The sequence below is a fragment of the Epargyreus clarus genome, unplaced genomic scaffold (assembly GCF_041222505.1).
Source record: "Epargyreus clarus isolate Ecla_fem2 unplaced genomic scaffold, WU_Ecla_fem_2.2 ptg000012l, whole genome shotgun sequence".
NCBI classification, from domain to species: domain Eukaryota; kingdom Metazoa; phylum Arthropoda; class Insecta; order Lepidoptera; family Hesperiidae; genus Epargyreus; species Epargyreus clarus.
Window position 1 is genome coordinate 6,791,241 of NW_027332220.1, and position 26,748 is coordinate 6,817,988.

At 34.4% G+C, this 26,748-nt stretch overlaps 1 protein-coding gene across 3 annotated transcripts; it reads right to left on the reverse strand.

Moving 5' to 3' along the window:
- Positions 1 to 64: 64 nt before the first annotated feature.
- Positions 65 to 26,543, reverse strand: LOC140746233 (cell cycle control protein 50A-like). 3 transcript variants are annotated; one of them, XM_073078295.1, is made up of 19 exons: positions 26,086 to 26,543; positions 25,862 to 25,995; positions 24,453 to 24,655; positions 23,307 to 23,440; positions 22,196 to 22,315; positions 21,409 to 21,494; positions 17,040 to 17,175; positions 15,801 to 15,966; positions 14,491 to 14,562; positions 6,653 to 6,875; positions 6,037 to 6,228; positions 5,599 to 5,729; positions 5,012 to 5,156; positions 4,545 to 4,671; positions 3,797 to 3,951; positions 2,797 to 2,887; positions 2,125 to 2,286; positions 1,497 to 1,663; positions 65 to 960 (listed from the first exon to the last, which is right to left on the reverse strand). In XM_073078295.1, the coding sequence occupies exons 1-19, from the start codon at positions 26,138 to 26,140 to the stop codon at positions 835 to 837; spliced, it is 2,625 nt and encodes an 874-aa protein (XP_072934396.1). In that variant the 5' UTR covers positions 26,141 to 26,543; the 3' UTR covers positions 65 to 834. The 3 variants fall into 3 exon arrangements, with proteins under 3 accessions (XP_072934396.1, XP_072934393.1, XP_072934394.1); XM_073078292.1 differs by lacking the exons at positions 65 to 960; positions 1,497 to 1,663; positions 2,125 to 2,286; ... (5 more) ...; positions 6,037 to 6,228; positions 6,653 to 6,875 and adding an exon at positions 10,805 to 12,105 and having other exon boundaries at positions 26,086 to 26,273; XM_073078293.1 differs by lacking the exons at positions 65 to 960; positions 1,497 to 1,663; positions 2,125 to 2,286; ... (6 more) ...; positions 6,653 to 6,875; positions 14,491 to 14,562 and adding an exon at positions 10,805 to 12,105 and having other exon boundaries at positions 26,086 to 26,272.
- Positions 26,544 to 26,748: the final 205 nt, after the last annotated feature.

Consider the following 26,748-nt stretch of genomic DNA (forward strand, 5'->3'; position numbering starts at 1 on the left):
ATTATAATTTATGCTAAATTATATATTAATATATAATTAGCATACATTATAATTATAACGAGACATTGTAAATATTTATATGATTAAAGAAATGTCTTCACAACTACCTACGAGTGTCATATGCTAATTTTAGCAAAACATAAAACATATAAAGTAAATACGTTTTAATTATTTCTCAAACTTTAATTGGAACTTGACGATGTATATATTATTTAAAATAAATGATAAAGCGTATCGTTGTTATTTTTTCCGTCTTTGAAGGAAACGGATATAATTAAAAAATAATGAATAGATGTAAAAACAATATCTGTTTCCTGTGATTACCTTTTTCCTACCCTTTTTTCCTGTTTATATGGCAAGTATATTTTGTATATCGATGTAAGAAGATTTTGAACATATACTTTTCTTGATTTTAAGTAATTGTGGTTTACTTAACAACGCATTCGTGAGTCATGTCCGCAGAATGTTTTGCCTATAAACTTGTAATTTAGTGAAGTATTAGAAAATTTAAACTGTATAATGCGTACATCTTAGGTATACTATATAGAGAGATATAAAGATAGATAAATATAGAAAATAGAAATGGGTCTCTTTATGCATACTTTAGGAATATATGAGATACACTTTATTGCGCTGTTCCGTCATATTACCATGACAGATAAATTTCAATTAAGAAAATGTTCAAAACTCGGAACAATGTGAGGTTCAAAAGAGCTTATATAGTGTGTTACTTATAGATAACAGAAAAAATATAAATGTAAAATAAATAAGTTTTCTATACATTTATATATATTAAATAAATAAAGTATGTACAGTGTACATATTTAAGTAAAATCAATATACGATTTGTATCCGTCCGTCGAGGCCGTTCACGACGGTGTGTTGCCGTCGCATGTAGCGCTGCAGCATCGTGTAGTCCACCTCCAGGTTTACCAAGTTCTCTCTGTTGTTTGATAACATCTGGAATATATAACACATTTGAGTTTGCACACTTAATTCACTACTTGCCGGAACTCAAAAGATAAGGGGACGCTACACAAACATTTGAAAATATTAGAGAAATCTTGCATGCACATTTTATTACATTGTCAATAATTTTAAATTGATATTTTTCGGAAGTTATTCACGAGTCTATTGGAGAGCTACGAATGGATATAACGTTCAAATAATTTCAACAGATATAATTTCAAACTCCTAAAAGACCAAGATAGATGAGAAAAGACAAGCAGAAATATCTACCTTATCTTTACGTAAATATATTACACCTGCTGGTAAGTGGCTACTGCCGCGCATGTATATCTGTAATCAACCCCAAATAAAATTAGATTGCTACCTGCCCGCTCCACATGTGCCCCCCTGAGGAACTAACTAGCTAATAACCTGGGTTGCCTCTGAAAAGTAGGTTTATTTCCCTTTCACCCTTCAAACCAAAACAGCAATGCTAACACTGCTGTTATTAGGCAGAAATACAAAGAATAGTGGGAGGAGGTTCTCACCGTGTACCCGCCGCCACCGTCCCCGATGTAGTCCTGCGTGACGACACGATACACTGCGTCGGGGTCGAGCGGCGCGAACCGCGGCACGTCGCACGCCACGCAGCGCACCGCCGCCGACACCACGCGCGAGCCCGCCGGCGCTGAGGCATTGTATACTGCGCGCATACCTGCCGCCGTAGGTGTGGCTATGTTAAGCTTTGCTTTGTAAGAGACGGTCGAAAAGGCTACATTGACGTAGCGTGACGTAGTTTGGGGCTCGGAAAAGTTCCTTTTTGAATTTCAGGGGTATGGAATAATGTAAAATTTTCGTTGAAAAATAAAAGTTACTGTATAACTGTGTATATACGGCCATATAGAAAAAAGTGTAAAGACACTTTATATACATATAACATGCTCTTAGGTTGGGTGGTTCGCACTGATGGCATTTTTCCGTTTTTTATAGGTAAGTATTTCCTACAGAAAAAAATATGTTACTGATCATTGCTGCGCAGTAGGGATCACCAAATCTCAAATCTACATATTCTATATAGGTTTGAGACATCGAGTGTTCCTATTTTTTTGCTTACTCACGTTCATATTACTCGAGACTACCTTGAAGTATTGACTATAGGTATGTGTAAAACATTACCTCCTATCTGCAACATGCGACCGCTGTTAAAGGACTGAGGGTTGGTCTGCGCGACGCCCACTGAGAACTCCAGCGCTTCTAGCAAGTACCGCCCCTTCAGGTCATACACCTGCACGTAGTTCTCGAACGGAATAGCCATCAACAGTGCCTCGGTTGTTACTTCTGCAACATCGTGTAACTACATGTTTGTATAAAGCTTCTAAACGTATCTAGTGATATACCTACTTATTTGTCTATATTATATCTAGCACACTAGTCGGCTCTGGCACCGTGTAGCGCAATTTGATAAACTCAATAGGTTTGGAATAAAAAGTATTAAAAAGAGTCTCAAAACTAAAACGTTTTGAATATTTTGAGTTAGTTCATTAGCTACTTTTTAAGTCTTGCGGACATAAAAATACAAAAGTTGAAGTAAGTTGCACCACTTTGTAATCTGGTGGCACGGCAGAGCCTCCGCCAACTCAGCCAAAAAGCGGCACGGCCGTACCATACTTTTCTCGAAGCAATTCAGGCTATTTTTGACGCCTTGTAACTTCGTTGTATTTGTACATCTTAAGTAGCTATCTTTTTTAACAGAAATGTTAGCATAAAGTCTGTACAATTCCAAGCGACATCGACTATCAAAATCGTAAATAAATTAATTTAAACTAAAGCTTATAATGTAATAATTACCTCCTGGATTGATTTGTGCTCGGAGTCCGCCAGCATTTATCAAGCATACCTGCCCGTCATTCCACTGAGTGCTGTTCGCGCGGGGCATTAGCTAAGGCACGGAAAATGTACATTATATTATAATACATAACATCGCCATATCAGTTGAATGTAGCAGTATTTCAGGTCATAGATTTAAACTCAGTCATTCTTGCGTTATTAGGAAATACACATGTGTTTTCTATCAAATGACCTCGTTTATGTAACGCATTAAAAGAATGGCGTAAGTTGCTGATTAACTTTTTTATCCGATTTTATTTTAACGAAGTATCCAACGCACATGGACATCGGTAATCAAACTCAGATATCCCCACGATCAGTCAATACCCAAGATTTCAGGTAGAAATCCAAGGTTAGAAATAAGTTATTACCTCTGAGAAGTAACATAGAACGCCTTATAAGTGTCTCCCTTTACCACACCTTTCAAACTAGAACTTCTTGTAAAAAATATTAATGTTACCTTCAACCACACACATTTCTAATAAGTAGGTACACAGCAGCGCTAAACAGTGTTGTTAACCTTATTGTATATCTATGGCTGTGGTACCTACCTCTAGAGTTAAAACAGTGTGCTATCTTCAAATTTACATTTTGTTTCCTTGTAGTAAAAGCAGTGATAACCTAGCGGTTAAGAAACTCGGCTTTTCGATCGAAGGGTTCGAGGTTCAAATTCCGGGCACTGATTTTTCAAAATCTGACTTTTCAAAAATTATATGCGTATTAGAAATTAATTATCACTTGCTTAAACGGTGAAGGAAAACATCGTGAGGAAATCTGCATACCTGAGAGATTTTATAAAAAAAAAATCTCAAGGGTGTATGAAGTCTACCAATACGCACTTGGCCAGCGCGGTGGACTATAGCCTAAACCTTCGAGAGGAGACCCGTGCCCAGCAGTAGGACAATAATGGGTTGATGATGATGATGTGATAAGTTTATAAAAGTGACTGCGGTGTACTTGCCTCTTCGAGGAAGCCGTCGCAGGCCCAGCTGCCGATGCTGCACTCGCCGCGGTAGCAGCCGCGCGCCAGCGTGACGGCGGAGCGGCCCAGCACCTCCTTGCCGATCGCGTCCACTTGCTCCCGCCATGGCTCCAACTCACGTAACATGCCGGGATCTAAAAGTATTTTGCCGTATGGAAAACTATACATTTACTAGCTGACCCGGCAAACGTTGTGTTGCCATATAAATAAAAAAATGTTAAGGGTGGACAACGCTTATCACTTAGGGGTATGAAAAATAGATAGTAGCCGATTCTCAGACCTACTGAATATGCATGTAAAAATTGGTGAAAATCGGTAAACCCGTTTCGGAGGAGTACGGTAACTAACATTGTGACACGAGAATTTTGTATATAAGATTATGATTGGAAAGCTTGTCATTTACTAGATTGATTTATTCATATCATATTATTCTACGTTTACTCTATAAATTAAATCTACACCTAAACAAAAGTGTCTATATTTGTCTCATCGGTAAGTAGACATTAAAATAAAGGACATTTATAAAATTAACAAAATAGAAATTGGAAGGCATGGTTGGTATTTGAATCTGAATCGCTAACATGGGAAGTTAAAAATAATGCACTTGGTGTTATAACTATGAATAATTTGAATGATTTTGAGTAATGAGTATAAATATATAATATTCACGCTGTATTGCAACTATTGTTTTTGAAAAGTGTTCGTGTATTTTGTTTCGTATCGTTACCTTGGACGATAGAAGTTCCTAGGTAAATGGGTGTACCCTCCCATTTTTCAATTATTCCATCGTCATTTATATACAACTTTATGTCTCCCAAGTATCTTGTGCAACATGAGGCTTGTACCACCAGAATCTGTGCAAAATAAATTAATTAATTATACAACAATATAATTATTATTTTATTATTCATTTTTATATGTAATATATATTTATCAAATCTAATATAGGAGTAACAGACGAGAATGCAGTCCACTTAATGGTAAGTAGGTACTGCCACCAATGGACATCTATAAATCAACCCCAGATAATATTAAGAAGACTAAGCTAGAATGCCTCGCAAAAGTGTCTCTCCTACCACTCTCTTCAAACCAGAATACAGTAGCAATTATTGCTGGTGTTATTAGGCAGAAATATAGAATATTTTATACGAATTTCTTTTTTTTGCTAATTATAAAAAAATATTTTCATCTAACCCTGTGTCCATTAGCCTGTGTAACGACGGTGGGGTAATCACCACCGGGAGTGGAGCCATCTGGTGCTTCGCCGTTGAAAAGCAGAGTGTGGGAGTGGGCGCCCACTATTATGTCCACTTCTGGGGGCATGCGAGCTGCTAGGTTCCTGTGTTAATGTTATTCATTGTTACATTTAGTTTTACACCAAGGTTGTTTTGGTAAATCGTTAAGTTTTGTGTTAAACTACAGGCTACCAAATCAAAACCCAAATAAATGTTGGGTGGGTAGATATGCTTCCTTAAATATTATTTTTTTAATCTATAATATTAAGTAAATCTGCCAAAAAATTATCGACTTTCAAGATAATATTTCGCTCTAATTCGATGACATCATGACTCGTGTGATTGCAGTCCTCGTCTGCGGCTCGGCCTGCAAACTCACACTTGTCAGAAAAAAATTTTTCGTCCTCGTATTGTAATGTACTAATATATTTCTAATAATCGACTCAGCTAATATTATTTAATAAATATTTATTATTTAATGCATATTCACACACCTTACAGCCTAGCAAGCTAATCGACTAAATACAAGTACCTATAGGTACTCACAAATCCGAAGTGTATCCGATGTGCGACAGTACTATTATGATGTCGACCCCCTGTTCAGTGAGGATGGCTGCTTCCCGATGTACCGCCTCCAACTCATCTTCCATTATCACTTCGCCGGTAGGCGCTGAAAACTAAACTTTACACGTGAACTTCAAAATCAAAATCATTTTAATGCGGACATAATTCTGATCCACAATATTATCCATATTATCTACACCCAAGACTTCTTCAACTAAATGATACAGTAGGTACCCACTTTGAGTTTAGACAAAAAGTTGGGTAGGCACAAAAATACCTTGTGGGTAGATAAGTGTTCCATTCTATATTTAATATATTTATTTATTAAATATAGAATAAACGTTTTGGAATATAAATTAGTAAATTATCTTCTTGTACCATTAAAGCAAGTATTAATTCATTTGTAATAATGTCACTTACAACCCGCAACAGAATTCCAATGATTCCAATCTTTCTTCCTTTCTTCTCGACCACAACATGGTTCTTAACATACTGGCCCAACTCCTCTTCGAAAGTTGTGTTCACGTTTGCTCCGAGCATAGGAGACTCCAAATGGTGCAAATATGGGATAAGACCTTCCACTCCATGGTCAAACTCGTGATTTCCTAAAACCTAACGTTAATAAAAATATACTATAGGTTCTGCATACAATATTGTTAAAATCTTTTGTAACACGATTTCAACACTATAGCAATAGATGGCGTAGTTAGCACTTCAATGGCTCTTCAAGCATATTAAATTCGGACAAGAAAATGTGAAATAACTGCTCCATAAAATTTAATTTTAAGAAACCTGAACATACAGTATCACTGTTTTGGACTTTGTTATATTATTTAACTAGAAATATCAAATAGATATTTATATATGTGAAGTTACTGTATAGCTAAATAAATAGTTATTGCACCTTCTACTATATCTTGTAACCAAAACCCTCATAAAATTTAAATCTTGATGCCAATTAGGTATATGCTACTAAAATACTTTAAAACTCACACAAAAACAACGTGTTGTGATAAATGTACGCGTAGAAACCTACATGAGCGTCATGTGGCAACTTGTTCATGAAATACTGGGTAACGTTCCACCTAAGGAAGTTGTACCAGATGGTTCCCTGGAAGGTGTCCCCGCCGTTGAGCAACAAGGAGTCGGGCTCCGCGTCCATGGCTTGTTTGATGGCTGTGTACAGCCGCGCAAAGCCGCCGATGCAAGCCGCCTCCGCTGGGTTGCAAATACCACCCGTTGGGCTGATCTCGTCGAAGCTTTATTTGAAAATTAATAACAATTCTTAATTGCTTAATTATAATTAATATTTAGTTATAATAACTAAATACAAATAAACTTAAATTGTAACTTATTAATATAATAAAATGAACCATGAAAGAATTACATTATATTACGTAAATAAACACTATTATATTTCATACAATTTAAAATTTCAAAAAAGTGGGTACGTACTTTCTTGTTTTATGTAATATAAAAAAAACGTTATAAAGTATTTTATTTATTTTAATCCGTAAATTATGCCGAAGTGACGCTTATCGTAAATACTCATTAAATGCAAAATTGTAATATAGAAAAATATTCTTAATCATAATTAACATACGTTTTTAATTATAAGGAAAAAATAAGCATTTTATATTTGATTACAACCGCTGCGTTTATTAAAAATACTGACCTACTATTATTAGTTAAGAAGTTTGTTATTAAGGAAAAAATACAAATTATACAAAACAACCTGTGAAGGCACATGGCTCTAAATCTTAAACATAAATAAGTAAATGATTAAAAACGGGAATCAAAATAGAATCTAAATTTATATTTATTTTATTATTACTGTTTATGTTTATACCTACCACATGCTATCGCCATCACCCAGGGTCGACTGGCAGAGAATTCCATTAGGCATTAAGTTTACCCTAAACTAAGGGTGTACAAAAAATAAATAAATAAATAAATTCTTATTTTAATTTTTCATCGGAATAACCTCCAGGACCTAGCGTGATTGCCATGCACTATGCATGCATCGGAATTTAAAGTTTACGTAGTTTATAGAAAATAAATTACGCACAAGACTATATGACTCATCCTTCTACGAACTCTTGTTACCCATATGTTTCTATGATAGACTTATAAATGTGATGTACTTACTGTGCATGAAAATCATTGTAATGTATAATGTTCAGTTCAAAAAGTTCCTCTTCACTCGTCACTGTTACTGCTAACCATAAAACAGTTAAGATTACTCCCCTCATCTTAACTGTAATAGATGGGGACCTAGAAATCGTGCCTGGACGGATATATTGATTAAAGAGTCTAACATCAGACTGAGTTCGATAAAATTATTTGAAAGATTTACTTATCTTGAAGCTTTGATCATAAATTGATAGGTATAGGTACATGATTGACATTCTGCTCGTTCGTGGACTGAATTTAAGTAATTAGATTATCAGGTACTTATCAAATTAATATTTTATTAGATTTATATGCAAATGATCTATAACCTGTTCACTCAGAATATTTCTAAAATGGTAATTGAACTATTTAAGAAAAAAAACGAATTCTAGTAATTTTATTTCAACATGCATTTTTCGAATGTGTTCAAAGTAATAATCAATCAAAAGTTGTAATTTTTTTGTATGTATCAGGTCAATCATGACTTAATGTAATAATATTTTAACAAATTCTTTGTAAAATCTGTTATTTTACAAACTACTATTAATTATAATCTTTCAGCAAAATGTAATCTAATCGTGAAACGTAAACTGCATATCATTATCCTAATCTTCTCATATCTAAATTGCGTATAGGATTATTCTAATTCTCGTTGAATTTCCGATTTTGATAGCAATCTTGTATTAAATTATAATTTGATAAAATATAAGTTGAAACTTTTTACAGTCTAACCTTTTCACAAAACAACGGTTTGTTTTGTTAAAAATGCAACTTATTTTAATATTTTATTTAACTATCGAAGATTATAAATTAATTGAGAATTTAGATTAAAAGTAAATATAAGGTTTAAATAATAAAAACACGGATATAACTAAAACATTTATTGCATACAACAACTAACATAATAGAATATTTATTATAATATTAATTAAAAAAGCGAATGATTTATTCAAAAATTTAAATGCATTACATGTCTACTTCAAACGACAACATCAAGAAGCAAATTTCTCTTATTACAATAATTTTAAATACTACACTGTCGAGAAAAGTAAGTACAAAACTTAGTCCACATTTTCGATAAAATTAAAGATGGCAAAAGAAACAATAAATGTATTTTTAAACTGAATCAATCTTGTTTATAGTTATTTTGAAATGGTGCCTAGGCCCTAGAGTAATGTTAAAAAGTCGCTAACCACGAGACAAAGCAACGAGCGAATAGTACGCCACCTGTTATGCTCTCATTAATACTTATTCGGTAATTCATGAATGCCTGTTTAATGCTCCCTACAGTATCCAAACAAACATGGCAGTAAACTGAGTCATGAGTGAAATAAGTAAGTACACTAAAATTTTATTAATACATACGGTCTGCAACTCTTCTGTAACGTCATTTCGAATTGAAATTCCAGCAACTTCAGTAAATTTCGTAGCCTTATAAGATTATTTCATTTATTTTTAACGCTCGACGCTAAAGCTTGCAGAAATTGCCCCGCGGGGGTTGCCTTTTTAACATAACTTTAATAAGACCTCTGCAACACATTATCATTATAAAAAAATCCACGATGACCTTAATAATTAATAATTTAACGACAATAACATAAATTACAGTTACGATAATATGTCTAAAGAAGCAACTATGTATTACTAATTATATCTTACTAGAAGGCACTTTTGATTATTTTAATATGATTAGGATGTACTATTTTCTTACTATACCTAAAATATTTTGTAACAAATTTAAGCATAAAAACACAGAGATATTTAATTTATCCTTAAACCTTAGTATTACTAAGTTTAGCAAGTTTTTTATTTGTATTTTCCAGTACTATTGAAGTACAATAATAACATTTAAACATTAAACGTAAGTAATACTTGACATTGTTGCGAATAATAATTTATTTGAAGTTATACTTTTTCTGGTACGTTTGGTAAAGTAATTAATAGGACATAGGACGAAGTTGCACGCCCCGATATAACACATAATTTACTTTTGTTATCTATCAATGATGTGCTCAATTGAATTTCGTTTTAAAGGGGTAAATCTTATCAATAAGACTTAAGAAGTATAACGTCTTACATGTATATTTATATACTTGTGTATACGGTAATGGTTTAATGTGTATAATTTTATTAATCTAAGTCGATATAGAGGAAATCGACTAATGTGAGTCATTTCAAAATTGTGGCAATTTCCCCATACATAAATTATATATTATTCGCAACAATCACTAAACAACAACAAACAATAATAAATAGAAACACTATCACAATATATTTTTTACTAAACCAACTAATACCTTTTTTTAATAAGTGCTTTAATCCGTTTACTTTGTTTATTCTTTTTCTTTTGAGATAAATCTTGCTCATTGTTATGCCTTCCATTAGTGGTAAATGGCCATTACATCATCAAAAACCCATTACTGTCCCACTGCTGGGCACGGGTCTCCTCCCATAATGAGAAGGATTAGGCCCTAGTCCACCGCGCTGGCCAAGTGCGTATTGGTAGACTTCACATACCTTTGAGATTTTTTTTATAACTCTCTCAGGTATGCAGGTTTCCTAGTTGGTCATTACATGTTAAACTTTATTTTACCTTTAAACTTTTGTGAGAAAATGAATAGGATTCAAAAAAGCTTCTCAATTTGACTATATTTTTACCAGTCAATCTATGTAAATTATAAAACTTGTGGCTAGTGTAAGCTAAACAAACTACGTAAAGCTAATCCAATAGGAGGACTAAAGTAGAATGCCTCGTGTCCTAGTGCCGATTTCTTATGTGCCACAAACTTTAAATTTTTAAAACATTACAATATTAAATTGAACACTTATTTAATAAAATTAAAAAATACCCAGTTGATATTTTTAAGAATTACACACAAACTTATTTACGATTTTCTTTAAAGTTTCAATGTCATTAATAGTTTTTAAAACAAATATTCTTCCATTTAAAATAATCTCACTACAAACGAAACCTTCGTCATCGTTTCTTTAATAATATACAATTATGTTATTACTGTTCTTCTACTAGAGTTATTTCCTTAACGTAAAATGAAAAATGATATAACTAAAATATTGCTATTCATCGAAATTACAAAAACAATATAAAGGTGTTCGCAGCAGGGCAGCAGCAGCCTCCACAAAAGAGGGACAATAGAGACAATAGAGACGTCGGATTTTTTTTTAATTCCGACTAGTAAACACTAGAAAAAATCTTTTCCATTGATATTTTTTTTCACTATTTTACCTTTATCTACAGTACTTTGTACAAACATGAATACTAGAAGAATCTACCTGCGTTTCACAATAAAATATTTATTGAAAAACTCAACTGAAAAAATTGTTCATTTTATTCGGAAAATAATTTGGGGCCAGGGGGCCTCCACTCCTTTGTTGCCCCAAGGCCTCTAGACCTCTAAATCTGGCCCTGGGTGTTCGTAAGTGTTTTAGGAATCAAAAATATAGCCATCAATTGCTATCCTCGCCATTGGCCACTTCAAAAGCATTTAGTAAATGAGCATATGAAATAATTGTAAGATTTGCACCAGTATAACTAAAAAAAAACAGTAATGATTTATTTAGTATAGAGTTAAAAACAAAAGCAGTGAAAGCTAATACCTTTACCCTTAGCATGAGTTTTTACGTTTGCTCGAAAACCATAGATTAATAAAGATACTTCGCCGCCTTGAAATTGAATGAAGCCACAAATGGCTTATTAGTAAGTTCTTTTTTTGAATTCTTGACAAATAAAAACATTTTTAGAGAAAATTTACGAATAAATAACTAATACTGCGTAATTAACATACTAAATAAATAATTATTTCAAATATTTTAGGGACATTCTAGCACGGAGACGTGGCAAAACTTTTTTACGCAACTATTTCAATTCTCAAAACTGGGTACATTTTCTTGTTAGGAGTGAGTAATCATTACTAATCTATGTCGAAAACGTACAACGTTTACGAATTCGCTCACACAGCGTTCCCGTGGACCTTATAGGAACTAAAATTTCGCATTATGAGTCTTAAGAAACTGAATAGTCAATTGTTGACATTTAATTTTACAAATATAAACAGAATGCATTTATTTTTACATTTTTAATTTAATTTTAATAGCGTTGTAATTCCGTTTTATAAACTTTTACTGCGGAATTTTAGTTCCGATACGGGTTATCAGATTATACATAACCATAGCAGAGTCGCCAACGTCATCGAATAGTAAGTAGTAGGCGACAGGGCCTATGATATTGCATGACTTTTCATCATGGTACCTACTTAAGAATAAGGTGTGCGTGGGTTCACGTTGATCATCTCCGTTGTGCTGAAACAAATAAAATTATTATTGCTATTGCATTACACATGTATTTTTTATGTAAATTGTAACGCCCAACTTTAACTAAACGTTATTAAATACTATTTAAGATTTAAACATTTATTCATCAAGGAGAGCAAAACGCTATAAAAAGGCAAAAACTATACAAACTTATTAATAAATCAACCAATCTAACGTTTTACCCCCACAGATCAAATGTTGGAAATATCTTCTATAATTATATAAATAAATTATAAAATTTTAATATTTTCTAGGCATAACTAGCGGGGGTATATTTATTACTATTGTTACGAGTTATATCAGATACAGACATCTACGGGCGTCAGTGACGTCTCGCAAATTACAAATAAATACAATTCTTTACAATTTAAGACCTAACAAAGTATGTTTATATAGTAAGAAGTAGTTAAACTATAGTCTGATTCATAATTAGGTGTCCAAAATGTAAACAAAGAAATGTCATTGTCAAAATTTCATTACAGGTATTGCAAACCTTAACAAATTAACAAGAAACGAAAAATTTCACAAAATTCAACATAAAACAAAAACTTAATAACTGCACAAAATTAAAAAAAAACGCGCTAAAAAAACTAGAAAAAATTCGAGTTCGATCACGATCACGAAAATTAATAATATCAACTACGAAACTTAAAAATGGCGGCACAAAAAATGTTTGGGATGCCGATTGTGTGACCATTATCACAATTTAATTTTCTCTCATAAATCTTGTTTTTTATTATTATTACTGTATGGTATGAAATTGAGTTAATATAAATATTGGAAAATGTGAATTGATTTTAATTTATTTAGATTATTATTTTATTATCGATGTAATAATTTAGTATTGTCAAAAATAAGAAACCGCCATTTGAAACATATTTTCTTGATAGGTTACCTTTGTTTACATTTTGGACACCTAATTATGAATCGGACTATACAATAATTTTAGTAATTAACGATAAAACAACGCCATCCTAAGATCTATATAAAGCTGTTAACACGTATTTAAAACAGAACACACATAATTAATTATTTTTCTATTAATGACACTAGCATTTTTGTAGATTGATTTTTATGATATTTGTAATCTGGATATTACTGTAATTCGTACTGGTTGAGTTAGTAAGAAGGACTGATATACTAATAAAGATAATTTAATCGAAACTTTTCTAAATAGGTTTTTGCGACTCTATGCCTATTCTTTAGTATTTATGATTTTTAAAATGTGTATAATACTAAAAATAGTAGTACACAAACTACTAAAATTGAACGATTATTAAGAAGTTAAAAGTTTCTTTTATATCGAATGTTTTTTTTTTTCAAAATTACTTTTATCAACATTTTGACAAAAATTTTAGCTACAGTGGCATAATATTTTACGATGTAATATAGAAAAACATATTGAGTAATTAATACTTTGAAATGAACTGATACTGAAGTACCTACATACATACTAAACTATAAATAGTTTAGTCAATTTAAAAATGAATTTTCTAACCTAGCGCTACCTATCAGCAAATGGAAATTCCTTTTTCTAAATTTAATACTACTTCAAAAATTATCATTTCATTCTATTAGAATGCGACGTCTACGTACATTATTACATTTTACACATTTTTCAAAAATATACTACAAAACAATAACGTACATACAAATTTTACAATGAAAAGTAATCTAGCATACTTTATTATTCCTGTAAACAAGACAATTACTATACTATGACTTTTCTTACATAAACTACCACTCTCTAAGATGCTACTACGAAAACATACTATGCTCTGTCCACTATATTATTTTCTATTAAACGTTCATGCCATATCAAGACCTGTTTCTTTTAATAGCACGATGTATCAAGAATATAATATTTGTTAGTCTTTCATATTTAATAAATTGGAAAACGAATTACCTTTATAAACCTAGGTACACGAATATTACTAACAAAAAGGTATACGTAAATAATGCTGTAAGATATTTATTATATTAAATGCCATTCTTATAGTAAAATAACGCACCGATTTCTATAAGCGGTAATAGCCCATAATCGATATTATATTGACAACATAAATTCCATACAACTTCTATATTATTAATTTAATTTAACTTTAATTAGACTCTATATTATTACTTGTGACATATTTGCATACCCTTTGGGTTAGGATAGGAGCACAAAAATAATGTATTCCACCTTATCCTGCAATAAATGTATTGAATTGAACATAACCAATCGATTTAACAATCAGCACGTTGATTGGCACATCACTAAAGCTGTCGAATAGAAAATAATATAACGGACAGAGCATATAAACACATAGGCACACACAAAACTAATACAGCAAATGCAAAAGGAACACACCGAGTCACTACCGAACTTACGAAGTCATTGGAGCGTTCTGTGTGGTCGGTTCGTCGTCCACAAAGTAGGATTGGGAGATGGGAGAGGTATATCTATCACAACATTACACATTCATGTACAAATCAAATAGAAATAAATAAAAGATACAATATAAAGACAAATGAAAAGAAGTAAAATAAGTGGGATTAAATAAGCGATTGTAACAACAGCCATCGAAATCAGGAGGTCTACTTCGTATAATATTCGAAAAATTTCTATTCAGGTGCACTTACGAGTGTACCGGATTTTTTTTTATGAAGAAACAATTCATTAATTAAAAATTAAACGTTCCTAAATACAGCATTATGTCCAAATAAAAAAATAATGATGAGATTTGTTTCATAATCGTAAAATAGCGGACAACTGTTGGGCGGATCCGAAAGACCGTTGACGGTGTACAGAGTAGATAGACCTCCTGACATAGTAGACCTGATTCTTATAAAATTTACTTCTTAAAACACCAAAGAAGTACAACTTCTAAAGCACACTTTTATTATATTATCTTGATTCTCTTGGGTGTACACTTATATTGTTATTATAGAAGTACCAAAATACTTTTAACGCCAGAGGTATGCTTTATAAGTCTTCAAACCCACACTTGCCCAGCTTAGTAGATTATTTCATTATTCTCATACAAGAAAAGACAATTTATCGAAAAAATCATCTTATACCGATTACTAATTGAGCACACATACCTCTTAGAGCATCTAACGTGTATAGTAAATTATTTTATTACCGTCATACATAGATTAGTAAAGATTACTCACTGCTAACAAGAAAATGTACCCAGTTTTGAGAATTGAAATAGTTGCGTAAAAAAGTTTTGCCACGTCTCCGTGCTAAAATGTCCCTAAATTATTTTGAAATAATTATTTATTTATTACGTAAATTACGTAAAATAGTTATTTATTCGTAAATTTTCTCTAAAAATGTTTTTATTTGTCAAGGATTCAAAAAAAGAACTTACTAAAATAAGCCGTTTGTGGCTTCATTCAATTTCAAGGCGGCGAAGTATCTTTACTAATCTATGCCGTCATACAAGAAAATAAAATCAGTTTATACTATGCGCAAATGTTTAAAGGGGTCAAATGAAACATCATATTACGGTCTAGGGGTTTCAAAAATCGATCCCACATACCTCTTAGAGCACCTAACGTGTATAGTAAATTATTTTATTACAGTCATACAAGAAAATAAAATCAGTGTATACTATTCGAAAATTAAATGTTTAAAGGGGTCAAATGAAACATCATATTACGGTCTAGGGGTTACAATAATCGATCCCACATACCTCTTGGAGCACCGCACGTGTATGACGAGCAGCACGATGCCGAGCAGCAGGCAGAGCGTGCCGACCACGACGTACGCGACGCCGAGGAAGGGGTTCTTGCCGCCGAGCAGCGACGTCGTCGATATTATGAACGACTTGGTGCCGTCGAAGTCCGTCACCGGATAGTCTGGTGGAACATGTAATAAGTCACACATGTATACATATAAATAAAATTGGAGTGTCTATTTTTAATATTGATTGATGATTGATTGATTGATTGATTGCTACATGCATAAGAATATACATATGGTATATACACCAAAATAACATTTTTTACAATTTTTGTCTGTCTGTCTGTTTGTTCTGGCTAATCTCTGAAATGACTGATCCGATTTTGACGGAACTTTCATTGGCAGGTAGCTGATGTAATAAGGAGCAACTTAGGCTACTTATATTTTAGAACTAGCTGTGACCCGCGGTTTCATCCGCGTTATTTCTTTTTAACGCGGGTGAAACTGCGGGGCACAGTATAAGAGGCGGACGGCATGTCCGTTAAATTTAAAAATCTAAAAAGGATAGGAGTTTTAAATGACATTGATCGTAGATGCTCCCATTGAGACCTTTGGTGGAACGCCATATATAAGTACATCCATATATCTGTAAATACAGGCGCTCGAAATGTCTCAGGAATCGTATAGAATCCAACGAATAGGTCGCTACCGTAAGCCGTATTATATATAACTATATAACATGATTTTTTCGGCTTTACAATGGTGAGTCTTCTAAGGAACTGTTAGATCTGGTGCCTACATCACCCTTCCTTCATCGCCCCACTCGCCGAAGGATGAGGTTCCATCCATATCAACTTGACAAGTGGCGGTCCTCCACGGTTCGGCTTGTACGGTCATTTTTGCCTCGTACGTGCAAAATGTGGAATAAACTTCCTCTCCTGAGGTATTCCCTCAGGACTATGACATAGGGCTCTTCAAGAGTGGTGTAAAAAGAAATCTTCAAATCATCATCATCGAAAGCCGGCGATGCATTGGCGACTCCTCTGGTGTTGCAAATGTCCATAGGCGACGGTGACTGCTTTCCAGTAGGTAGCCAGGCTACCTAATCGTTATTTATACTTTATTGACCATGTTAAAAACAGTGTGGTGCAAAAGGCGGACTTAATGCTAAATAGCATTTTCTCCCTTAACCTTAAGGATGTGTCGTTAGGTTAAATATAAAAATAAAACAAAAAAAACAATGGCTCACTGTAGTTAATATGCAGCAGGTAGGTGCCCTGCAGCAGGCCGCTATTGAAGCCGCTCTGCGAGTGGTCCACGCGCCGGTACAGCTTGCGGAACGTTGGCAGAGCCGCTGTACGCATCCACACTATCAGGTCTTCGTTCTGGACATACATAAAGATTACTCACTCCTAACAAGAAAATGTAACCTTTAAAATCTTAATGTTAGGTAAAGAAAGTTTCGACAATTGAAATTGTCACTGTCATCTATTTTCGTGTTTGAAAAATATAAAAAAAAAGTAGTTTTTAGAGTACGATACAATACAATACAAAAACTCTTTATTGTACACCAAATTTATAGTAACAAATACAAAATATTTACAATAATTAAAGGTACAAGTGGCGGCCTTATCACTAAATAGTGATTTCTTCCAGGCAACCATTTACTTATTGCAAGAAAGAGAGAATTATATCCAGGGTAGGTAGGTGAGATCCAGGGTAGGGGTGTACATGAGAGTCATATTTTAAGTATATCAGCAGCTAGAGTTCTTAAGAATAGAAGAAAAAGGAGAAAAAGAGGAGAATACATAAAGTAGGAAATAATAGAATAGTATAAAAATAAAAGGGTAGCTAGGAAGCAGATTACAATGATAGATAAAATTCTTTTACTTGATTTTTAAAAGAATCCAGTGACTGCGCACGTCGGATAGCAACCGGTAAGGCATTCCTTAGGCGCACAGCCACTGCAGTAAAAGATTTGCTAAAGAATGATGAAGAAGAAGAAGAAGGAGTTAATAGGGAAAGGTTTTTATTGGAGCGCAGTAAATGCGTATCGTGAGACAGATGCAAGTAATGAAAACGCTCTTTTAAATAATTAGGTGTGTTAGGGTTAAACAAGATGCAGTATAAAGCAGAAAGTATATGAGTATTCCGACGAAGACGAATTGGGAGCCACTTGAGTTTTTTACGATACTCAGAGACGTGATCATATTTACGAATTCCAAATATGAATCGGATAAATAAGTTTTGGATACACTCAAGCTTATTTAATTGCTCCTCGGTTAGATCTAGATAGCAAATATCTGCATAGTCAAGGATAGGATGCAGTAGACATAATGAAAGTGAGATTTTGGTCGCAATTGGTAGGAAGTTGCGAAGCCTCCGGAGGGATCCCATGGCCGAAAACACTTTCCTGCTTACCTCGTTGACCTGAGGGACCCATGACAGATAGCAATCCATCTGGATACCTAAGTTTTTTACTTTTTCACTTAGAGGCACATGGACGCCATCAAAGAAAATTAAGGGTAGGTGAGCAAAATCAACCTTATGCACTAATCTTGAGCTACCAATTATAATGGCCTGGGTTTTTTGAGGATTTACTTTTAATCCATGCGACTGGCACCAGTTTGAGATACAAGTCAGATCAGTATTTATAATACCGATGGCTTTTGGTAAGTCCTCAAGTGTGGATTTATAATATATCTGTAAGTCATCGGTATAAAGGTGGTAGAGTGAAGTTAAATTATGAGATATTGAATCGATATAAATAGAAAAAAGAGGAGACAACACGCCACCTTGCGGTACGCCAGCAGCAATGTCTGACCAAATTGAATAAGTGTCATTAACCATTACTCGCTGTCGGCGCCCATACAAGTAACTCTGAAACCAGTCAATCACAGTCGGAGATATGTTAAGGGACCGTAAGGTAGCAAGTAAGATGTCAAAATCAACTGTATTAAATGCATTGCTGAAATCGAGCAATGTTAACACAGTTACCTCCCTCTTGTCCATTCCCAAGCGGATGTCGTCCGTAACTTTTAGCAAAGCAGTCGTCGTACTATGACCAGGTCTGAAGCCGGATTGGTAAGGATTTAAAAGATTATGCAAGGAAAGAAAGGAACTAAGCTGATTGTATACAAGACGCTCAAAAACTTTTGAGAGGAATGGAAGGATGGATATTGGGCGGAAATCGGAAGAACAATCAGGGCTAGTCTTTTTAGGTAAAGGAATAATTTGAGAGTCTTTCCACACTGAGGGAAATGAACTATGGGAAATAGAAAAATTAAGGATAAATGTGTTGACGGGTGCTACAAGATCTAGAATGGGAATGATCATATTACGACTGATGCCATCACAGCCAACGGAATCCGAATGGATTGAGAGGATACATCTCTTAACATCACGACAGTCGAATTGACTAAATGAAAAGGCGAAATAGTCAGGAGTGGGACATGTAGAAAGAGTGTTTAAAGTAGTTTGTTTCAGGCTGCCATCAATGCAAGAAACGGTTGAGAAAAACTTGTTAAGACAGTTAAGGCTAATATTACTAGGGAAAGAATTGTTACGCGGTTTCCCAACTCCTAGCGATCTAAGAAACTTCCAGACTTTTGCCGGTTCTATATCTTGAATAGAATTGTGGATATGGCGTCGTTGTGCAACTCTACACACCTTATTGCAACGGTTCCTGATGATCTTGTATTTTAGGTGATTTTTATTACTGGGATCTGACTTGTACCTCGATTTAGCTAAGTTTTTCTTGGCGATTATTGCTTTAATCTCCTCGGTCAACCAAGGAGCAGGAAGATGACGGACACGAACAGGACGAACAGGGGCATGCAAAACCAGAATTTGCACTAGAAGGGAGTTAAAAATAGCCACCTGTTCGTCAATGTTGTCAACACTATAAATAGAGCTCCAATCAGCTTTGGCAACATCAGAACGAAAAGCATCGATATCCATGTTGTTAAAATTGCGCCGAAGAAGTATCCTTGACTTAGCTTTGGGAGGTTTTAATTTATATGACAGAAAAATGAGATCATGATATACGAAAAAGCGTCAGCAGCACATTGACCATGCTTAGAAACATGGTCAGTGGAGGATACAAATATCAAGTCAAGAAGTGACGGAATAGAATTGGGAAATGTGTGAGTTGCAGAAAGAGGAAGAATGTGTAAGTTGGCTGCATCTGCTAAGGATTTCAAACGAGTAGCTCTTATGTCATTCTTAAGAAGGCATGTATTAAAGTCACCCATTAGTATGGAGTGAGAATAAATAGGACAGAGATCTTCAAAAATTTTTTCCAAAGAGGAGAAGTAGTCTACGTTTAAAGAGGGACTATAAAAAACTCCTAAGAGTAACTTTGCACTTGAGAATAATACTTCGACAAAGAGATACTCCGCTTCACTTCCAGGTTGAGTTAGTGTTGACATCTGTATAATGGAAAAGGGAATGTGTGAACGTAAATAAATAGCAACACCGCCACCGCCCCGGCCAGTGCGATCATTGCGAATCAGATGAAATCCTGGAAGTGAGAAAGATGTAGATGGGAGGCATGGTTTCAACCATGACTCTGAAACGAGAACTACATGAACGTTTTTGCTATCAAAAGTACTAACGAGATCGGGGTAATGTGCCGGAATACTCTGTGCATTAATGTACAAATGTAGAGTATTTACGAATGAAACAATATTTCTGCGCACTTTCTGTTTGATTTCGTGTCTTAACTGCGCATGTCGGCATTGTTCCGCGTAAATTACACCATGACAGCCGTTAAATGGCTAACAAAATTGTCAGCCGTTTAAGCCATTTAATGCCTTCCTTCAATTACAAGGCGGTGAGATATCTATACTTATCTATGACTTATATATATTATTCTGGAATAGTTGCTTTCGTCATATACGAGTAGCAAACGATCGTGCAGTCCAGGGAGTATTCACATTGAGAATTTGCCCGAGCAAAGAGTGTAACCTCGAGGCCCGAATATCCCTACCCACCCCCCACATTGCAAATGCAGACGCGGCATATGAGACAACAGGTGGGTATGAAGTCCCATCGTTAGGTTACATGCTGTCCAACTGACGGTGCTACTAAGATGAATAAGGTACTGCTGCTCTTGGAGATTTAATAAATTTTAGGTATCACATAAGAAATCGATCACAGATTTTGATACAAGATCCGACACCACACCGTTTCATATCAGAACACAATAGCGTTTGATACTGCAGGCAGGATAGATTGGCTTTAGAAACAGTCGAAAATCAAAATTCATTCAATTTTCCTTATTATAAGATATTTTGTTTATACACACTGTACAGAATAATGATTTGGTTTTGCCATGTGTGGGCTGGATCGCAAGCAGAGGTGGACTGGACCTGGCAAGCAAAGCACATACCCAAACCCTCCTCATTCACATTGGAGCGAAACAAATAGGCTAATGCTTATTATACTTTGACATTTATCTCCCCTCAAATTTGGCGCCCGTCATAAATAATTTACAAAAAGACACTATAGAATAACTCACACCTACACCAGGCGCTATTTACGGATATATAAAAAAAATACAACAACGTGAACATTATTATGGAATGTAAACAAACAAACATAATTTTTGTTATTACCTGGAAGCCATTATTTTCCGTGTTGTTCAAGTCCAACATCCACACCGGCACCCGCCAATTGACCGGCTTCGTGAAGTTCGCAAACGCTGCAGATAAAATAAATGAAATTAACATGGTAATTTTCTGACTTTTTTAATAATATATCATAATTGTATTCGTAGACTAAGAGTTATTACGAACTCTACTCTCCATCATCACTAATAAGCTAGAAACTTTACACTAATAAACTAGATACTTTTTTCAATGAGTGTGAGTATGATGAATAAAATCATCATCTGCTGTAATAAACTGTATTATGTATCTGTACGAGTATTATTAGGTTTTTTTACCTACTACCTTTAAAAGTAAATGGAATATATTAATCGAAGTACATTATAGGTACCTACTATCAGTTAAAACGGGTCATTAATCTATCGTCGGATATTTTCGATTTTGAGGTTATGTTACATTTCGGTAAATAACTTCAGAACCCGGGTGCTGATCTAAAAAATAATTATTTGTGGTAGTATTTGGTTAATTATACATCGTCCACAGCAAGTTTCAATTTGATGCAACTCTGGACGGCGGTCCATACTTTCATGGGCATTGTCCTTTAAAATAGGACCTTTCTCGATTTTCACCAACAACATTTATTGACTACTTATTCCTTGGCAATCCCTTAGCATAGTTCTTTTCACAGTACTCGACAACGCCACTTCTTGAGCTATATACACCTACAGCCACATACACATATTCTTCAAGAAAGCAATAAATATATACAATTTCGGAGGAGGACTAAACTACTCACCAGTTTTAAGATCACCAGGGGGATTGCGGAATTTGATTTCTTTATCCGATGTCCAAGCGATGCCCGTTCTCAACACCGGCACCAAAGTATGCATGTCAACTGAGTAAACTGACAACGTGTCTGTAACAAATTTTATGATAATTAGTTTAACAGAAATAAAATCATATACATTATACACTTAAAGGTGGTAGAAACCTCTATGGTTCGATTCCGACGGCATCACCGCCACACGTATTTCTGCCTCATAACATCAGTGTTAAGCGCTGCTGTATTCTGGAGAGAAGGGTGAGGTAAAGGAGACATACTTTTCTGAGGCGTTCCAGCTTGGCCCTCAGAGGTAGCGGCGCATCTGTGGCCGACCTCAAGTACGAATCGGCAGTAGGCACTAAACATCAGGTGGATTGTATGCTCGTCTGCAACTCTTATATTATAAAAAAAAAACTTAGTTTCTACACTCAGCCCCACACTAGGATTCCCTGTGTACTGAGTGCCATGGAGACACACAAAGACGAATACATAAACAGAACCCAGAACAGATGTCCAAATTCATGATACAGATATATCCTGCAAGGGAATCCAACTGGGAACATGTTGCGATTCAGACCGGTATGGCAACCACTCCGCCACGAAAGTAATCTTGTTGTCATTATGGCAGAATTATGAATAAATTATAATTTAAGGTTATTTATTTTTTAGAAAATAAAAAGCGTATCATCATAATAATATTCATCATTTTATTTTCTTTTTTTTATTCAAATTAAAATTTCATTTATTTAAAATAGATTCATATAGAATTCTTTTCGAACATCACAAACTACTACCGCTTTGGAAGGAGGTCTGTTATGGAGAGGAAGTGGCGAACTCCGTATGTGCGCAATTTGAAATCTTTTATAAAGTAAATATGAGTATTATACAATTTTATGGGATGAATAGATTGTTTTATATTGTTTGTACGAGATGATATGCGAAAAAAATCTCACTGGAAATTAAAATAAATAGACAATAAATAATCCATCATTTTCTCATACTCCTCGCCATTGTTAAAAAAATAAGGGAATTATCTTTATGTGATAGACATAACTTTTAAAATTTTTGCTACAATTATACTTACCATTGAAAAGGGAGTTAGCGATCGCTCCACACGGCGCCACGGGCTTCCTGCCGTCCTTGTCCTCAGCATATGCAAACGGCTCGCAATCCGACGACGGTGTTAACGAAAGTTGACCGAGGAGCTGACTATCATCCCTGTTGACATAGCACATTACAAGTATATATTAAAAGCTGCTTGCCTTTCCATAATTTATTTGGTTTTATGTAGAAATTCTCAGGTAAATTTGGTAAAAATTAGCCCACATTACTTCTTGTCTTGCTAGTTTAAGGGCATGGTTCCGATCCGGTAGTAGTTTAAGAAAATATTGTAACTGACAATTTGTAAGTGCCGCCGTTGGCCTATACAAAATAAATATAAAAAAAAAAAAAAAAAAAAAAAAAAAAAAAAAGTCTTTTATGTCATAAAACACATCTGTTATTAAATTATAGTGGGTGTCCTAATCCTTTTGCTCATTTTGTTTCCTATAATTTGTGTTTTAGATGATCACTTGTCAATTTCTTTTAACGGTGAAGGAAAATATTGTGAAGAAACCTGCATAGCTAACTAACTAGATTTTAAAAAGAAAGTTCTCAAGGGTATGTGAAGTCTACAGACACCCACTTGGCCATGGCGGTGGAATATGGCCTTCTTATTCTGAGAGGAGACTAGTCTTGGGCGTAATAGTTCGCGACTGGGATCGCTCAATCTAGTTCCCGGCTCCTAAATGAACTAGTTTGCTCATTTAGTTTGTTAACTTATAACTGCTTACGTAACAGTTGGGAACTGAAGAACAGATGAACTAAAAGAGTGAAAGATCTGCCTTTTTTTAAATCAATTTGTAGATTTGAATTTTGTAGTTTATGTGACAAGATTAAGGAATTCATAAATTAAAATGTTTGAGCGCTCAAAACAGGACATACCTATTGATTCTTGTAAAATATTCATAGATTATAAGGACATTAGTTCGGCTCCTGCCATTTTTTCACTAGATCAGTTAGGAGCTAATAAACTACGTAGCGGGAAATAGGGGATCTAGTTCGCGTAGTTCATCAGTGTTCATCATCAGTGTTCATCGTAGTTCATCATCGAACTACACAAGACTAGAGGAGACCCATGGTACAGGTACAGTAATGGGTTCATGACGATGATCATGAAAATCATATTTACCTTGATTTGACATATCTACGATGGTTCTGGTAGTAGTTGCTCAGTCCGTAGTAAAAGTAAACTTCCTTCTTGAAATCCTCCTTAAGGGTAAATTCTATTTCACAAGTGCAAGGTTCCATATTATAATCCTTAATATACTGCGCACATGTCATGTTCTCACCCTCCTTCAAGCAATGTGTGTAATTTATTACATGTTCTTTCACCTGCAATTAAATAGGTAATAAGGTTGACTATATTTTTGTGAAGAAAACTGTAGAATAAAATTTCAATTTACTGAGTCATTTTGATTACATTTTATCAATCTGTTGTTCTGACTTGTTTTTCTTATTAATATGAGGAAACTTATAAATGGCTATTGTATTATTATTTTATGTTGTAGTATGTACTAGCTGTATGTTTTCCTAAATAAAATAAAATAAATTCCTCAGTTGTCCAACCATGGAAGAACCATCACAATACCTAATTTTGTCTAACAAAAAAGTGTTAATTATTGCATTCCTCTGATTTGTACAAAACCCTACTTCTACCATTAAGTTTTCAAAAGTTTGTTTGCATGGTAGATCATCATCATTATATTCATATATTCATGATATTCATCTATATTGACTATAGAAGTAATATTAATTAATATTTATTTGTTTATTTATTTTTATTAATAAATATTAAGTAGTATTAATTAATAATAGACGACCCGCGTGGCAGAGAGGTCACCATACCGGTCTGACGCGCAAAGGGTCCCGGGTTCGAATCCCGGCCAGACAGATATCTAAATGATGAATTTAGCTTTCTGTTTCTTGCTCTGGGTGTTTGTGTATTTGTCTATGTGTGTGTCCATGGCACCCAAGGCACAGGGAATCCTAGTGTGGGGCTGTGAGTGTAGAAAGCGTTTATTTAAGCGTTTCTATTACTTATATAGTCAGAAACAGAATTCCAGAACAAAAATGTCGACATTTTAAAATGATAATCATAATCTTAATTGTAGTTTGTCAAAAAAATAAATTTGCAATAACATTTACTTTGTATGTTCAATGTGATCCATTGAATCATGTAGCTTTTACTCTTCAATTATTTAACAATGACTCAAGTCAATAAGGAAGATGGAATAACAAAATATATTGTTAATGTACCATGTTATTAAGTATAATTGATTGATGGCGTTGATCATTATAAGTACTAAAAAACTAAAAAAATCTAAACTTGATAAAAACGAAAGATTACTTTCCGCAAGAATTCAGCCAGAAGCACCTTTAATAACGATACAAGCCATCAATCCAGAGTCCAGACTACCATATTGTAAACAAATAAATGCTTCTTTTTAATCCAGAAATACTTACATTTAAGTTTACATAAAATATATTGTTTACATCATTATATTTTGATCGTCAAATCAATCTATTTACGATGCTTACCTCATCAGAGAAGTAGAGTAACCCAACTCCAACGGGAATGAACGCGATGCCTATGACGAAGAAGGTTGGGAGAACCGTTCCCGCGGTAAGGATCGGTTGCCAGGCTGGCAAACGCTGCTGTTTGAACGCTGACTCTGAGGGAACATCGAGGGACATAAGACATTTAAACAGACAATCGATATTACAAGGCCATTACCGTACTAATATCCTCAACACATTCTTACCAGCAGGACGCCTAGATTTCACATTCTGATCGGATGTATCACTAGAAGTCGCCATTTGTATGTTATAACAGTTTATTCTTGGAACAAAACTAAATTACTTTTATTGATCGATAAAATCTGCAAACTTACATACTATGACAAACAAGTAGCCAAGTAGGTACATTGTCAAATTGATGAATGAAGTTATTAAACGTCATTATGACAGCGATAAGGCACAGACTATAATATAAGATGTTGCTTATGACGGTTTATGGTCATGATTACAAATTATAGTCTGTGAGGAAACAAACACGAATGTAGAAAAGGAAATAGTTCAGGTGATCTTCAGAACGAGTATTTTCGTTTGATCAATGTATAAATCTTCGATATAGCGTTCTCCTTAGTATCTCCATTCGAATCGAAGCGATTAGAATGATCGATTTAAAACCTATACTTATCGAAGCGATTGGAATGATCGATTTAAAACCTACTAAAGGTTGAGATGGTATAGTAGGTGTCGTAGGTGAGCTCACAGAACACCTATCCTAACGGAAAATGAGCTGAGAACCACTTCTTAGGGGTTGAGTAAGCCTTGCTACTCACCTAGTTCTCAGCTTGCCTCAAATACCTACCGAAAAAATTGTGCCAGTTCTCGGACCAATAGACAGTAAGTTAAAAAAAACG